We start from the raw sequence: 15,987 nt of genomic DNA, 5'->3' as shown, positions 1-15,987 counted from the left end.
TGTGGGGGACTCAGGGATGGGAGGAATTTGGGGATGTGAGGGGCTCAGGGAGGTGTGAGGGTCTCAGGGGTCTGAGGGGCTCAGGGGTAGGACGAGCTGTGGGGTGTGAGGGGCTTGGGGAGATGTGAGGAATTTGGGGAGATTTGAGGGTCTCAGGGGTGTGAGGGGTTTAGAGGTGTGAGGAATTTGGGGAGGGGTGAGGGGCTCAGGGGTGTGAGGAATTTGGGGAGGTTTGAGGGTCTCAGGGAAGTTTGAGGGTCTCAGGGCTGTGAGGGGCTCAGGGCTGTGAGGAAATTGGGGAGGTTTGAGGGGCTCAGGGCTGTGAGGGGCTCAGGGCTGTGAGGGGCTCAGGGAGGTGAGGAATTCGGGGAGGTTTGAGGGTCTCAGGGGTGTGAGGGTCTCAGGAGTGTGAGGGGCTCAGGGCGGTGAGGGGCTCAGGGAGCTGACGTTCCCCAGCTCTGTGCCTGCGGGACGTGGGTCCAACACGCGAATTTTTTATGCACAAAAGTTCTCACACAAAACACAAACCACAAAACCTTTTGATACAGAACTATAAATCCCTTTTCGTGTAAGATATGCACGTTTTTACTTCAGGCCTTTGCTCTCCAGGGGCCAGAGGTCCCGGGTCTGATTTAATTTTGACATAAAACTGTGGCTTTACTGTGGTTGAGGCTACAAATAAAAGTCATTCCTTCCCAAACCCAGCTGCTGCTTTGCTCCCTGTTTTCACATTCAGGGGCAATGGTCCCACCCCGTCCCTTCGCAGCCGTGTGCAGGAGCTGCACCCTGCACAGGCTGCAACCTGAGCTGCCCAGCAGGGCCATCATCACCTCCAGAAAATGCAGGATTTTCATTTTACCCCCTTCTTTCTGAGGACAGACGGCAGCAAACCCAGCTCAGGTGGGAGCACAAGGGCTGCCAAAAATGGTGACGGGGCCTGAGAGCTGCTGAAAGGCTTTGCTGCCCTTCCTCCAGCCCCCTTGGTGTTCTCTTCTGTTAAAATCATTCCCTTCCCCATTAATAGTCTTTTAAAATTACCCAAATCTTCATCAATCCAAATCCTCCTGGGCAGGTCTAGGAGGGAGGACACAGGCTTGGATGGTCCCAAACATGCATCAGTTCCCACACCAGCTCCCAGTTTGGCTGGATGTTCTGGTTCTTCACTGGCTGAAACAAAAGTGTGGACCCACAAGATAAAAGCTTTCCTCACGTTATTCTTTTTTTTTTCAGCAAAAAGGCAAAATAAAATCAGCAAAACCCAAGCATAAAACAGTTTGTTTCACATAATTCTGTTAATATTGGTTCTCCCAACAGGTTGCTGTGGATGAAAACACAAACAGATCACCAAAATCAATAAAATGTAATACAAATGTAATACAAGTGAGGATGGGGGCAGTTAAAAGTCCCATCGGTTTCTGTTCCTCTAAAAGGAAAAGTGAAAGTTCGACCTGCTACAGACAGATCATTATTTAAAAAATAACCTAACAAAACAAAACAAAAACAAACAAACAAAAAAAACCCAAAAACCAAACAACAAAAAAAAAAAAAAAATAAACCAAACCAACAACAACAAAAAACCCACCAAGCAAACAAAAAAAACCCCCATGTCATTGTTTGAGCTTGGCACAATGCCAGTGCCCCCACGAGATCACCTCTTTCTTTGGCACCCACTGTGAGATGTGATCAGAGACAGAGCAGAGCAGGCTCCAACTTGAGGTTGAAAGGAAAAAAAACTTTATTAACCTAAAACTACACAGGAAAACACTAAGGAAAACACACAAAACACATAGAACACAAGATGAAAATCTTCTAAATTTCTTCCTCCTCCCCCCACTTAGATTTCTAATTCCATTACCACCAAATCCACCCTTTAGATAATCAGTTCTCAATTCCTCGAGAAGAGAGAAGTCCCTCTTGCACCACAGACTTCCCCAGAAAACAGTCGAAACTTCTCGTGTTTCCGTGTCACGTGTGGCACCGCCCGGAGAACATTTCGCCATCGTGACTTCTTCCTTCCATGTCCAGTGCTCTCACCACTGCACATGGATCAGAGCTGCTTCTAGGGTTTTTCATTTTAAGGATGCTTTGTCCAGTTCCAAAGAGAGCACAGTCCTTCTCCTTTTGGGACACCTGTCCCCCCCCAAATTTCACCCCCTGGGGCCGAGGGGCCTCTTGAACAGAGATCATCTTCTTCTTCCTCTTCTTCGAAGCGGAGGGCACCACCACCACCCTCCTCACCCATCGTCTCTGTTCACTCCTCCACATCACTGCACTCTCTTGGCTCTGAGCCATCGCCTCCCCCTAGAATGCAGTCTCTGTGTCACAGGAACACCAGTGGTTCTACTGTGGCTATCCAAGAAAAGTCCAGCCAAACGCCATTCCATCATCTCCTCCCACCTAGGATTCTTCTCAACATCTCTCAGTCTGATCAACTTCAGGAGGAATCAGCATTTGCAAGGTTCCCATCTTCCTCAGAAGGGTTAAAAGTCCCAGGCTCTGCCAGTTTGCTCCATGAACTCCCACGCCTGGCTGCCCTACCGGGCACCCCCCGCTTCTCCTTCACGCCGGCCGCGCTATCACAGGTGCCAGCTCTGTCTCTCTCTCCCACTCTCCAGGGGGGGAAAAATGGGGAATAGCTGCTCGAAGGCTTGCAATGTTCTCCTCCACCCTTGGGCCCAGGCCTGGCCTACCTCCCTCCGGCCGCATGGCTCCCCTCCCCTCCCCTGCCCAGCTCAGAGCTGGGCAGGGGGGTCTGCTCAGTCCCAAAGTGGAACTCAAAGAGGAAATTCCCCTGGGAGTTCACAGCTTTTAACCCCTGTGTTCTCAGAGGCGTATCCATGCCCTCAGTGGACAAACCAGGTGCCAATATTAAATCTAAACACCGATTGGCTTGACCACAGCATCACAAAAAACTTCATTTCCTTTCAAACTACGACACCCCAAAAAAACCCAGGGAAAAGCCAAACAAAAATAAAAAAGGGAGCAATCCACAGGGCTGATTCAGTTCCTCTGCAAAGCCCCTGGAGTCCCTGAGAGTGCCCAGAAGCCAAGATCTCACCTGGCTCTGGCTTTTCTCACCCAAAGCCGCCTGCAGCCGCCCCGCTCCAGCTCCTCAACGCCATTCTCTGTGCCCGGGAGCATTCCCAGGAAAAGAGAGCAACCAAAGCTGCCCTGGTTTGGGAATCTCTGCTGGGCACGGCTGCACCCGCGGCCTCTGGGGCCAGAGCCCCGCTGGGAATGGTCAGGGCTCAGGGATTCCTGTTCCATGGTCAGGGCTCAGGGATTGATGGTCAGGGCTCAGGGATCCCTGATCCATGGTCAGGGCTCAGGGATTGATGGTCAGGGCTCAGGGATCCCTGATCCATGGTCAGGGCTCAGGGATTCCTGTTCCATGTTTAATGATCAGTGTTCCATGTTCCATGATCAGTGTTCAATGTTCCATGTTTAATGGTCAGTGTTCCATGTTCCATGTCCAGTGTCCCATGTTCAGTGTCCCATGTTCCATGTCCAGTGTTCCATGTCCAGTGTCCAGTGTTCCATGTTCCATGTCCATGTTCCATGTTCCATGTCCAGTGTTCCGTGTTCCATGTTCTGTGTTCCCCGTTCAGTATTCCATGTTCCATGTTCAGTGTCCCATGTCCCGTGTCCCGTGTCCAGCCCCGCAGTCCCAGGGATTTGTGTTTGTGCTGTCACAAACCCCCAGAGCTGGGACACCCTGGGGTGGGGAGGGGGCTGCTCCCAGGGCTGAGATCCGCTGTCCTGGAGCTGGGAATGGCCTGGGAGAGCCGGGAATGGCCTTGGGGAGCTGGGAATGGACTGGGGGAGCTGGGAATGGTCTGGGAGAGCTGGGAATGGCCTTGGGGAGCCGGGAATGGCCTGGGGGAGCTGGGAATGGCCTGGGGGAGCCGGGAATGGCCTGGGGGAGCCGGGAATGACCCGGGGAAGGTGGGAATGACCCAAGGGAGGCAGGAATGGTCTGGGGGAGCTGGGAATGACCTGGAGGAGCTGGGAATGACCTGAGGGAGCTGGGAATGAATGACCTGGGGAGCAGCAGTGACCCGGAGCAGCAGTGCCCCTTATCAGTGTCACAGATAAGTTTGCTCTGGGCGTGTTAACTCTTTGCTGCCCACCCAGCACCCCTTAGGGCTGACCAGACTTTGATTCGTGGCCAGATTTTATTGCCCCCATGGCATCGATTTGTTACCAAAAATGGGTAAAATGAAACTCCTTCCCACCAGCACAGCATTGAACAGCAGGAATTCTTCACCTGGCCAGGTGCACAGGGAGATTTCTCCTCCCAAGCCCTGTGTGCTGAGCACAGAGGGAGCTCCTGCTTGGATCCTGTATTTCTCACACAGATTCACTGATCTGCCCCAAAACAGCCCCGAGGACCCGCTGACAACCAAGCACCTCACAGAGTTAGAAGAGGCAGTCCCAGTGCAATGAAATGCTGATTTCAGCAGAACCTCTGAGCTTCCCTCAGTGCCAGAGGGACATGGGGAGTTTCTGGCCCTGTCCCAACACCAAAAGGTGCCAGTGCCCTCCTGCCTGGGCAGCTCTGCAAAGCCAGTTTGCCAGTAATCCCCAGGAATTCCCCTCTTCTACCAGCCCTGGAGGGGCCTTCTGCCTTCCTTGGGATTACCTGCAAACAAATCTCATTTTTCAGTGTTAATCTGTTAATTCCTGTCCCATTTGTGCTCACCACGTTCCTTTGCAAACTGACCACTGGATTCTCTATTTCCCAATGTGTTTCCTGTGCTCAGTTCTGCTATTCATTAACTGTGCACTCACCTGCCCACACCAGGTCACCAATCACCTGCCCGGGGCTGGCTCTGCTGACCACTGACATTTGGGGCTGTCCCAGGACACCGGGGGTGCTGCTGCAGGCTCCCTTTCCCAGCAGCTCACGGATTCCCTGGAATTGCTGGGAACTCTCCCACCTCTCCTCACAGGGGCACTGCAGGCACTTCTGCCCTTTGCAGGATTTTGGCCAGTCCCTCCTTTGTGCTTCACAGGTGTTGCTGTGATTGCAGGGCTCACCCCGGGTCCCTCCCCTGATAATTCCCTCCCAGGTGTGTCACCCACCTCTCCTTTGCCCTCCCAGCACTGTCTGTCAGCCCTGCCATTCCAGAAGGTTCCAGTGATTGGCAGATCCAAAGGATGCCCTCCACCCCTGGGGGCACTGGGCCATCCAGGTGTCCTTTGTCCCTTGAGACCTCCCCTCCTGTCCCTGGCTGGTGGCTCCCTGCCCCTTCCCTGCCCTCTCCCCGGGGTTAAAAGGAGCAGCACCCACGGGTCAGGAGTTCTGCTGGAGCTGGGGCTGGGGTCAGAGGCTGTGGGCCAGAACAAAGCTCTGGGTCCAAACCCTCCAGCAGAACCCACTCCTTCCCTTCCCCATGGCCCTAAAGCTTCTCCACAGAGGGAAACCTGAGGAGCAGACCCTGATATGGGGGGAAGCTCCATCCCAGCACCCCCAGAGCTCCTGCAGGCCTGGACTTGTCCCCACGTGCCCAACTGCAGCCCCAGCCAGCCAAAAATGTCTGTGGGGTGAAACACCACCCAGCCATGGCCAAAAGTGTCCCTGGGGTGAAACACCACCCAGCCATGGCCAAAAGTGTCTGTGGGTGAAACACCACCCAGCCATGGCCAAAAGTGTCCCTGGGGTGAAACACCACCCAGCCATGGCCAAAAGTGTCCCTGGGGTGACACACCTCTGTTGTCACTGTTTGGTTCAGCAGCAGGGCCAGCCAAGCCCAGGCAGGTCCCCTCTGGCTGTCCTGGTAACACACAGGGGCCTGGGGGAGCCTGGCCGTGTTCCAGAGGGGCTCCCCAAAGCTCCACGCTGTCCTGGGCCACGCTGGCACTGCAGCTCCCTGATGGTGGCACCCAGTGCCCTGCTCCTTGTCCCCACCCAGCTGTGCCCAGCTGTGGCACAGAGCAGCTCCATCCCCGCAGCTCCCGCTGCCCTGGGGCACCCGGCTCATCCTCCACTGGCCCTGCCCAAGCACGGGAAAGTTCTGGATTCTCCCCCTCCAAGCAGACACTTCCCAGCTCCCTGGGGCCGGGGACAGACACCTCAGGAAGGAGCATCTGTGTGCTGCCAGCACAGCCAGGGTGTGCCAGCTTCAGCCAGGGCTGGAGGGATTCCATAAAAACATTATACTGGGGATTATATGTTTTATATAAATAAACATAAAAACATTGGATATAAATATAAAATTTTATAAATATAAATATAATTCACAACTATAAATATAATAAATATAAATATAAATATAAATATAAATATAAATATAAATATAAATATAATAAATATAAATATAAATATAAATACAAATATAAATACAAATGTAAATACAAATGTAAATATAAATGTAAATATAAATGTAAATATAAATATAAATACATAACTGGTTTAAAATGTATATAACTGGTTAAAAATGTATGTATTTTTACCCTTAAGCCTGCTCCCCACCTGGTTTTGCCCTGCCAGCAGTGCTGGGCAGTGTCTGTCGCACACTCCTTCCATAACCCAGTTCCAAAGGTGTTCCCAGCTTTCCCCAGCTCTCCCTGCCTCCCCCTGGGCAGGAGGTGTGTTCCCTGCCCTGGCTGCCCTCGGTTTGGGGCAGCCCCAGCAGCGGGGCCCCCTTTGCTCGGCCAGGCGCCCGCGGCATTCCCTGCAGCCCTGGCGCTCCCTCTGCCTCCCTGGAACACAAAACCCTCAGTGCCAGGTGCTGGGTTCTGCCCTCCCATCCCGGAGATCCTCGGGCACCCGCTGTTCCAGCAGGGCTGGGCGCTGGGCAGGGCAGGAATTGCTGTGTCCCCGCGGATCCCAGGGCAGAGCCTGGGACAAAGGCCAGCTCCCAGCTCCCAGCTCCCTGCTCCCAGCTCCCTGCTCCCTGCTCCCTGCTCCCTGCTCCCAGCTCAGCTCTGCCCGGCAGGAGCTCAGCCCCCGGCAGGAGCTGCTCCCACCAATCCCAAACTCACTTTTCCTTCCCACCCCTGCAGCCGGGGGCTCGGCTGAGGATGAGCCCCTCGGTCCCACCAGGGATTCCTCATCTCCTCCTGGGAGCCGATGGTTTGGGATCCTGTCTGGGGGACACTCCCTTTTCCAGAGCCCCTTTCCTCACAAATTCAGCCACCAGTGACTGCAGCGCTCCCCCTCTGCTTCCCAGGGAGGGAGTCCTGCCCCAGCTTCCCCCAAAGCTTCCTGGGGGGAATTCTCTCCAGAATCCCCCCTTTCACCCCACGGGCCACTTCCCATTCAAACCCTGTGCCATTCCAAGCCCATTCCAGCTGGGATCATTCCAAACCCTGTGCCATTCCAAACACAGCCCCAGCTGGGATCATTCCAAACCCTGTGCCATTCCAAGCCCATTCCAGCTGGGATCATTCCAAACCCTGTGCCATTCCAAACCCATTCCCAGCTGGGATCATTCCAAACCCTGTGCCATTCCAAACCCATTCCCAGCTGGGATCATTCCAAACCCTGTGCCATTCCAAACACAGCCCCAGCTGGGATCATTCCAAACCCTGTGCCATTCCAAACTCATTCCAGCTGGGATCATTCCAAACCCTGTGCCATTCCAAACTCATTCCAGCTGGGATCATTCCAAACTGTGCCATTCCAAATCCATTCCAGCTGGGATCATTCCAAACCCTGTGCCATTCCAAACCCATTCCAGGGCAGGAGCTCCCAGGAGAACCCCTCACCCCCAGGACCCCTGAGCCCGCCCTGGGAAGTTTTCCTGCACCTTCCCAGGGGAGGACGCCCCGCTGCTCCCGGGGCTCCCGCTCCCATTTCCCGCTCTCTGGAAGCTCAGCTCCTCCCCAGACGTCCCTCGAGGTCCCCCGATCCCTCGGATCCGCTGAAATTCAGGAGCGGGTCCCACCCAGGTGCCAAAACTGTCGCCAGGAATGGGTGACAATGAAAACTCCTCAGCGCCGAGGGATCGGAATTCCCGCTGCGAACGCCGCCCTGGCGCCCAGGAGTTTCATTTCCTGATTTCTGGCAGCACGGCCCGGGTTTCCTTGGAGCTGGGGCTGCCTTGGGCACGCTGCTGTGGGGCAGGGGCGCCGTGTGACCCTGGGATGTGGGAGAGGGGGAGATGTCCCTCGGGACCTGCCCCCGCCCCCGGGGTGCCCCGGGAGCCAGGCCCAGCCTCGCCCTCCCTGCGGGATGGAATTCCCACCTTTGGGCACCACGGAGATCCAGCCCCACAAAGTCCCGTCCTGGGAGGCGCCTCAGCGTCCCAGCCCCCCGCGCTCCCGCTCCGCTCTAATTTCAGGAATTTAACTGGGAAAACGGCTCCGTCCTCGTGATCTTATCCGAAAGGAGGAGAAAAGGGAGACTGGGGAATTTTCCTGGTTCTTTGAGCGCCGAGCACAAAGGAGCGGGCCCGGCGCCTCCCCCTCCTGTCCCGTCCTCCCGACCCCGATTCCGGCGGCTCCTCCACGTGGGCTCCCGGCACGTTGAACTGCGACATCCCAAAAAAGCCACCGGGGCCGCGGCGCTGTCACAGCCGGGGGTGGCACGGAGGTGACAGGGTGACACCGCCGGGCCGGGAACGCTGCGAGCAGCCTCAGGTGGCACCAGGTAGGATTTTGGGGACGTTTGGGGAATATTCCTCCTCCTGGAAAGAGCTGCCCAGCCCTGGGGGGCCGCGTGGATGTGGCAGCTGGGGACGCGGTCGGGGGTGGCCCTGGGGACAGGTGACCGGGGACACCGGGGCTGTCCCCGCTCCGCCGTGCCCCAGTTTCCCCAGCGCGTCCCGCCCTCCCTCCCAGCTCCGCGGGCAGACGGGGGGGGGGGGTCTGTCCCCATTCCCCGGGGAACGCCACCATCTGTCCCCGCTCGGTGACATCCGCCCGGGGACACTCCAGCAGCGGAGCGGTCACTGGGGAGGGAGGGCAGCTCCGGGCCGGGGGCCGTGCGCTCCTGCACGGACCGGGCCGGGGCCGTGCGCTCCTGGACGGACCGGGCCGGGAGGTGTGCGCTCCTGGACGGACCGGGCCGGGAGGTGTGCGCTCCTGCACGGACCGGGCCGGGGCCGTGCGCTCCTGCACGGACCGGGCCGGGGGCCGTGCGCTCCTGCACGGACCGGGCCGGGGCCGTGCGCTCCTGCACGGACCGGGCCGGGGGCCGCGGGTGCCCCCCAGGTGTGCGGATCCCCCCTGGGCCCTCCCCCCCAGCCGCTTTTGCGTTTTTACTCATTTCCACATTAACTCAGATTTTTGCGTTTGTTTATTTGGGGAAGGGGGGGCACTGGGAGGACACGTGGTGGCCTCTGCTGTCACAAGAGCTCTTTCATGGTTCAACTACGACAGAGGGCCCAGAAGACTCTCCTTCCTCCCTCCCTTCCTCTTCCTCCCTCCCTGCCCTTCCTCCTAATTAAAGGGGATAAATAGAATAGAAATAAATAGAATTAAATGGAATAGGAGTAGGAGAACTGGGCTAAGCAGAAGATAACAACTGGAATGACTTAAATAGAATAAAATAAAACAGAAAGAATAATAAATGACATAGAAAAATAAAATAAATAGAGTTAAAGAAACTTCTGGCGTTAAATACGAACACGGGGCTGGGCACTGGTGGGACTGGCTGGGCACTGGTGGGACTGGCAGGGACTGGGCAGTGCCCCTGGGGGACATTCCAGGATCCAAAGGTACTTCAGTAACTGAAGAGAACACGGAGAACCATCCCAGAGGGATTTTCCAAGCTCCGGAGATACTTCGAGGCCCCAGGGGACACAGAGAAGCATCCCCGGGGGATTTTCTCAGGTGCAAAGGTAACACGGAGAACCCTCCCAGAGGGATTTCCCGGGGTCTGGGAGAACTGGGAAGTGCTGGAGGACACTTCAAGGTCCAACGGGACACGGAGAGGCGTCCTGGAGAGACCTTCCCAGGTGTGAAAGGCACATGGAGAAACGTCCCGAGGGATTTTCCACGGGGACATGGGGAAACAACCCCGACACTTTAAGATCCAGAAGGAACACGGAGAGACATCCCGGAGGGATTTCCCAAGGTCTAAAGGGACACGGAGAAGTCCCCGGGTTCCAGAACTCTCCAGGAGCTCCGCGGGTGCCCTGGGGTGGGCGCGGCACCGGCGAGGTCACACCCACCGGAGCACGGGCACGACCCCGCTCCTGCGGCTACCGCTGGTCACCCGCCGGCAGCTCCCTGTCCCCGAGGGGGTCCCCAGCCCTGAGCACGTCCCTGGGCTCCAGGGGGTCCCTGTCCCCAAGCATGGCCCCATCCCTGCGGGGGTGCCTCTCACTAAACAGGTCCCTGTCTCTGAGCGGGTCCCCGTCCCCACAGGGCTCCCTATCCCTGTCCCTATCCCTGTCCCCGAGTGAGTCTCCATCCCCACGGAGGTCGCCATGCCTGTCCCTGAGCAGGTCCCCGTCCCCACGGAGCTCCCTGTCCCTGAGTGAGTCCCCCTCCCTGCGGGAGTCTCCATCCCTGTCCCTATCGCTGAGCAGGTCCCCATGCCCACGGGGGTCCCTATCCCCATCTCCACCCCCATTCCCATCCCTGTCCCTGAGCGAGTCCCCGTGCCCGCGGGGGTCCTTGTCCCTGTCCCCGCAGGGGTCCCTATCCCTGAGCAGCTCCCTGTCCTCGCGGGGGTCCCTGTCCCTGTCTCCACGGGGGTCCCTTTTCCTGGCCCCACAGGGGTCCCTATGCAGGTCCCTCTCCCTGTACCTGTCCCTACCGGGGTCCCTGTCCCTGTTGCTGTCCCTGTTTCCGCAGGAGTCCCTCTCCCTCTCCCTGTCCCTAGAGGGGTCCCTATCCATGTCCCGGTCCTTGTCGCTGTCCCTGCAGAGGTCCCTGTCCCTGTCGCCGTCCCTATCCCTGTCCCTGCAGGGGTCCCTATCCATGTCCCGGTCCTTGTCGCTGTCCCTGCAGGGCTCCCTGTCCCTGTCGCTGTCCCCGCGGGGCCCGAGGCTGCGGGGCCGGCAGAGCCGGCGGGACCGGCGGTGGGAGCTGAGGTTGGCGGGCGAGGCGAAGGCGCGGCCGCAGCGGGCGCAGCAGAAGGGCCGCTGGCCCGAGTGCACCCGGCGGTGCAGCACGAGGCTCCCGCGGTGCGGGAACACGCGGCCGCACTCGGGGCACGGGTGGTCGCGGTGCTCCTGCAGGTGCAGCTCCAGGCTCTCCCTCCAGCTGAAGCTGCTCCCGCAGCGCTGGCACACGAAGGGCCGCTCCTCGCCCGGCCCCGCCGCGCCCGGGCAGCGCGGGGGCCGCGCCCGGTGCGACTCGCGGTGCCGCAGCAGGTCCCCGCGCAGGCAGAAGCTGCGGCCGCACTCGCCGCAGCCGTGCCGGGCCCGGTTCCCCCGGCGCAGCTTCTTGTGCGCCAGGAGGCTGCGGCGGTGCCGGAAGGATTTGCCGCAGGTGACGCACAGGTAGGGCCCGCCCGGGGGCGCCTCGGCCCCGCCGCTCGGCCCGCGGCTGCCGCGGAGCCCCGACGGCGCCGGCACCGGCCGGGGCAGGGCCCGGGCACGGCCCCCCCGCTCGGTGTCACCGGAGCGGGCGACACCGGACCCCGATTCCCAGCGTCCCCCGGCGTCATCCTTGCTGTCAGAACCGCTCCAGGCACCTGCTGGGGACAGAGTGTCACCGTGGGGGAGTCCCGGACCCACCGATGGCCCCACGACCACCCCTGCGACACCGTGGGGGACTTCCAGCCCAGTCTAGGGGGTGTCACACGGGGGTCTGGCCAGGACCAGCCAGCCCCTCGTCCCACAGCGACCCCCCAGCCCGAGCGTGTCCCCGCGGGGTGTCCCGGTCACTCACAGCTGTCGGTGGTGTCGGTGCTGTCGCTATCTCCGCTGAGCCCCCCATCGCAGGGAACCCCCCCGTGTGACTCCTCCTTCATGCGGGGGAACTTGGAGTTGGGGTCTGTGTGGGAGAGAGGACCCTGCGAGGGTCACGGTCACCGGGAACCGTCACCAGGCCGGGGGCCGTGCTGGGGGCCGGGGCACCCGGTGCCGTTCTTGCTCACAGCCGGGACACGCCCGAGCCCGCTCCGCACGCAGACATGGGCTGAGCTCTGTGGGGCCAGCGGGCTGCAGACCCCCGGGCCGACCCCCGGCCAGCCTCCGGATCCAGACCCCTGGCTGAGCCTCTGAACCCCGACCGAGCCCTCAGACCCCCAGCCAACCATCCAAAATTCCAGCTCAGCCCCATGGTACCCCCAGCTCCGGGCACCCCCAGCCCCTGGCACCCCCAGCCCCTGGCACCCCCAGCTCCGGGCACCCCCAGCCCCTGGCACCCCCAGCCCCATGACGCTCCCAGCTCTGGGCACCCCCAGCCCCGTAGCATCCCCAGCCCCATGGCACCCCCAGCCCCATGGCACCCCCAGCTCCGGGCATCCCCAGCCCCGTGGCACCCCCAGCCCCTGGCACCCCCAGCTCCGGGCACCCCCAGCCCCTGGCACCCCCAGCCCCATGGCACCCCCAGGCCCGGGCACCCCCAGCCCCATGGCACCCCCAGCCCCATGGCACCCCCAGCCCCATGGCACCCCCAGCTCCGGGCCCCCCCAGCCCCTGGCACCCCCAGCTCCGGGCACCCCCAGCCCCGGGCACCCCCAGCCCCATGGCACCCCCAGGCCCGGGCACCCCCAGCCCCATGGCACCCCCAGGCCCGGGCACCCCCAGCCCCATGGCACCCCCAGCTCTGGGCACCCCCAGCCCCGGGCACCCCCAGCTCCGGGCCCCCCCAGCCCCTGGCACCCCCAGCTCTGGGCACCCCCAGACCCATGGCACCCCCAGCCCCCCGCCCCCCGCCCCCGTCCCTCACCCAGGCTGGCCACCAGCTCGTAGTTGTCGCACATGACCTCTCGGTGCAGCGCCCGCTGCCAGGGCGCCAGCTGCGCCCACTCTTCGGGGGAGAAACGCACGGCCACCTCCTCGAATGTCACTTCGGGGGTCACCCCCTGGCAGGGACACCGGGGGGCTCAGGGGGGCCGGCGGCACCGCCCTCGCTGCGCACCCCGTGGGGTCCCCCCGGGCTCTGGGGGCCCGAGCCCCCCTAATCCCGACCGGAGGCGTGGGGACAGCCCCGGCACCCCCCCCCAGGGCCCCCCGGAGCCCCCCTGCCCCCGGCGCACCCCGGGCCCCGAGCACGGCCCGGGCTCACCCGCTGCATGGCCGGGCGGGGCCGATGGCGGCGGCGGAAGGGGCCGGGCTGGGGGAGGCACCGGCAGCGGGGAAGAGCACCGGAACCGGGCGTTGGGGGCACCGGGGGGCCCCCGGGCGAGGGGCGGCTCTGCACCTGTGGGTGCCGGGATCCGGCCCCGCTCGCCCACCCGGCAGTGCCACCCACCCCCCGAACGGGGCTCCTCGGGACACGGACCCCCCAAATCCCGAGGGCCCGGCCTGGTGACCCCCGGGATCTGGGAACCCCGCATGGGAGCGCCCACACCGGGTGTCCCCGGCCCGGAGGCTCCCACACCTGCCCCAGGACGGGGACACCCCCGGGTCCTGCAGCCCCTGTGCCCAAACCTCCCAGGACCCACCCGGGTGGCACCGGGTGCCCCCAGCAAGAGCGGGGAGCACAGCCACACACCTGGCCAGTGGCACAGGGTGTCTGTGTCCCAGCGGGTCCCACAGTGACAGCCCCAGTGTGAGACCCGCCCCCATCTGTCCCCAGGGAGCACCGGGGGCGTTGGTGCCACCCCCGTGGATGTGACAGTGACCCCGGGGTCGGCCCGGAGGCCACCCTAATGGTGAGCTCTCACCTGGTGTCCAGGCGAGGTGCGGTGGGCACAGAGCTCACTGGAAGGTGCTGGCACTGGCTCTGGCAGGGTCCTGGTGATCCCTTGGCCATGGGCCAGGGCTCAGAGCCTTTCCCGGGCTCAGGCCAGGACTGAGGCCGGTGTGTGTCCCTGTGCACCCCCTGGTCCCAGACAGAGCACCTGGAGCCCCAGAGCCATCAGAAGCTTTTATTTTAAATAACGTCAAAAAATAGAATTGCAGAGAGCAGAGCTGGGGAAGGGGAGTGGAGCGGGACCCCCTGCCCAGCCGGGGCTCCGGGGGAGGCTGTCCCGGTGTCGGTCCCGTCACAGGATCCGGTTCCCTTTGGGATGAAGCAATGGCAGCTCCCAGCGGCGTCTGTGGCCGAAGCTCTGCCCAGACCGTGGATCCCCGGCTCTGTCACACCGAGGGGACAGGGAGAGGCCACACAAAGCCCAGCAAAGCCCCCCGTGCCGCTGGAGCCCCCCACAGCCCCCCACCACCACCACGACTCTGGCCCCAGCGGCCACCCCGGCGTCACCCTTCCCAATCCGGAATATCGAGTCCCAAAGCGCGCAGTTACCCAGAGCAAGCAGAAGCACAAGCTGACCCCATCCCCCCGGCACCGGAGGCGTCTCCGGGCCCTTCTGGAAGCAGAGCTGAGCCCTTCCAGGCCCTTTTCCTGGCTGTTTGCCCGGAGTGCTCCAACCCCCGCGCGGAGCTGCTCTGGGGACCCCTCTGGGGGTCAGCCCACAGCAGGGCGACCCGCACTCCCTTCCCAGCCTGTCCTTAGGGAATGCCATCCAGTCTGGAACAGGCCGGAAGGCTCTGGAAAGCGGAGGGAGCCCTTGAGGGCCCCTCTTGTCCCAAGTCTGGCTCCTGTGGATGCAATTCCACTGAGCCCAGCTCTTCCTGGTCCGTGTGGCTGGAGCCCACACGGCAGATCCGGCTCCAGCGCTGGCTCCTCCAGCCCTTTGGTGTCTTCCCAAGCCAGGAATGTGCCATGTCCCAGCCTGGCTCTGCTGTGCCCCACAGCCCCGGCTGGAGGCTCCTCCAAGTCCCAGTGCTGAATCTGGCTAGCGGTGTCACCTTGGCACCGAGCCCTCAGCTCTGTCCCTCTGGCTCTGTCCCCTCAGTTCCATCCCTCTGGCTCTGTCCCCTTTGGCTCTGTCCCCTCGGCTCCATCTCCTCCAGGCTCACCGTGCGTGACCGCAGGAGCCGAGGGCCGGTCCTTGCTGGGGGTGTCTCGCTGGGGGTTCCAGTGTGGGGGTCACAGGGAGCTGGAGCAGGGTGGGGGTCCCGATGGGGGTGTCTCAGCGCGGGGGTCGCAGGCAGCCGGGGGGTCCCGGGGCTCACAGGCAGCCGGGGCACGGGGCCGGTTTCTCCTCGCCGCAGTCGCGCTCCGGCGCTCCCGGCACTCGCTTCTCCTCGAAGGCGCGGGCGCAGCCCCCGGCCTTGGCCCAGAGCTGCCCGCGGGGGGGCTCGGGAGGGCGGGGGGCCAGGCAGGCGGCGCAGCAGCACGGCGGCGGCAGCCCCGGCGCCCGGGGGCTCAGGCCCCCCCCGGGGCACTTGCAGGGAGGCACCGGGGCCGGGGCGGTGCCGGGGCCGGGCGGGGGCTCGTCCTGCATCAGCTGCAGGAGGATGTCGGCGGCGCCCGAGGGGCTGTCGGGGCGCGCCGGGGGGGGCCCGCGGGAGCAGGGCGGCAGCAGCAGCGCGGGGGGCTCGGGGCCCTTGCCCAGCGGGTCGCCGGCGGCGCAGGGCGGGGCCAGGCCGGCGCCGTGGGTGCGGCGGTGCCGCAGCAGGTGAGCCTTCTGGCTGAAGCCCTTGCCGCAGTCGGCGCAGCGGAACGGCCGCTCCCCGGTGTGCGTCCGCAGGTGCACGGCCAGGTTCACCTTCTGCCGGAAGCGCTTCCCGCACTCGGCGCACGCGTGGGGCCGCTCGGCGCAGCCGTGGGGACACTCGGCACACGCGTGGGGACACTCGGCACACGCGTGGGGCTGCTCGGCGCAGCCGTGGGGCCGCTCGCAGGGGTGAGGCCGCTCGGCGCAGGGGTGGGGATGCTCGGCACAGGTGCGAGGATGCTCGGCACAGCCGCGGGGACACTCGGCGCAGGCGTGGGGCTGCTCACACGCGTGGGGCCGCTTGGTGCAGGCGTGGGGCTGCCCGCAGGTGTGGGGTCGCTCACAGGCGTGAGGATGCTCCGTACAGGCGTGGGGATGCTCGGCACAGGCGTGAGGATGCTCCGCACAGGGGTGAA

General features: G+C 62.4%; 2 protein-coding genes across 4 annotated transcripts in view; both read right to left on the bottom strand.

Annotated features, from left to right (window-relative positions):
* Window positions 1-9,226: 9,226 nt before the first annotated feature.
* On the bottom strand, window positions 9,227-13,172 carry LOC127059238 (zinc finger protein 154-like). 3 transcript variants are annotated; one of them, XM_050970926.1, is made up of 4 exons: window positions 13,135-13,172; window positions 12,796-12,931; window positions 11,791-11,895; window positions 9,227-11,596 (listed from the first exon to the last, which is right to left on the bottom strand). In XM_050970926.1, the coding sequence occupies exons 1-4, from the start codon at window positions 13,141-13,143 to the stop codon at window positions 10,152-10,154; spliced, it is 1,695 nt and encodes a 564-aa protein (XP_050826883.1). In that variant the 5' UTR covers window positions 13,144-13,172; the 3' UTR covers window positions 9,227-10,151. The 3 variants fall into 3 exon arrangements, with proteins under 3 accessions (XP_050826883.1, XP_050826884.1, XP_050826885.1); XM_050970927.1 differs by having other exon boundaries at window positions 9,227-11,593; XM_050970928.1 differs by lacking the exon at window positions 13,135-13,172 and having other exon boundaries at window positions 11,791-11,914; window positions 12,796-13,083.
* Window positions 13,173-15,082: 1,910 nt separating this feature from the next.
* The window catches only part of KCNH2 (potassium voltage-gated channel subfamily H member 2), a 24,316-nt gene continuing 23,411 nt past the window's right edge, over window positions 15,083-15,987 (bottom strand). Inside the window, exon 11 of the mRNA XM_050970380.1 lies at window positions 15,083-15,970. Within this exon, the coding sequence (XP_050826337.1) occupies window positions 15,083-15,970 (888 nt within the window). The remainder of the gene's footprint in view (window positions 15,971-15,987) is intronic.

This window comes from Serinus canaria, chromosome 2 (genome assembly GCF_022539315.1).
Source record: "Serinus canaria isolate serCan28SL12 chromosome 2, serCan2020, whole genome shotgun sequence".
Taxonomy (NCBI): domain Eukaryota; kingdom Metazoa; phylum Chordata; class Aves; order Passeriformes; family Fringillidae; genus Serinus; species Serinus canaria.
Note: the sequence above shows the minus strand (reverse complement) of the source record. Positions and strands in the feature narration are given on the sequence as shown.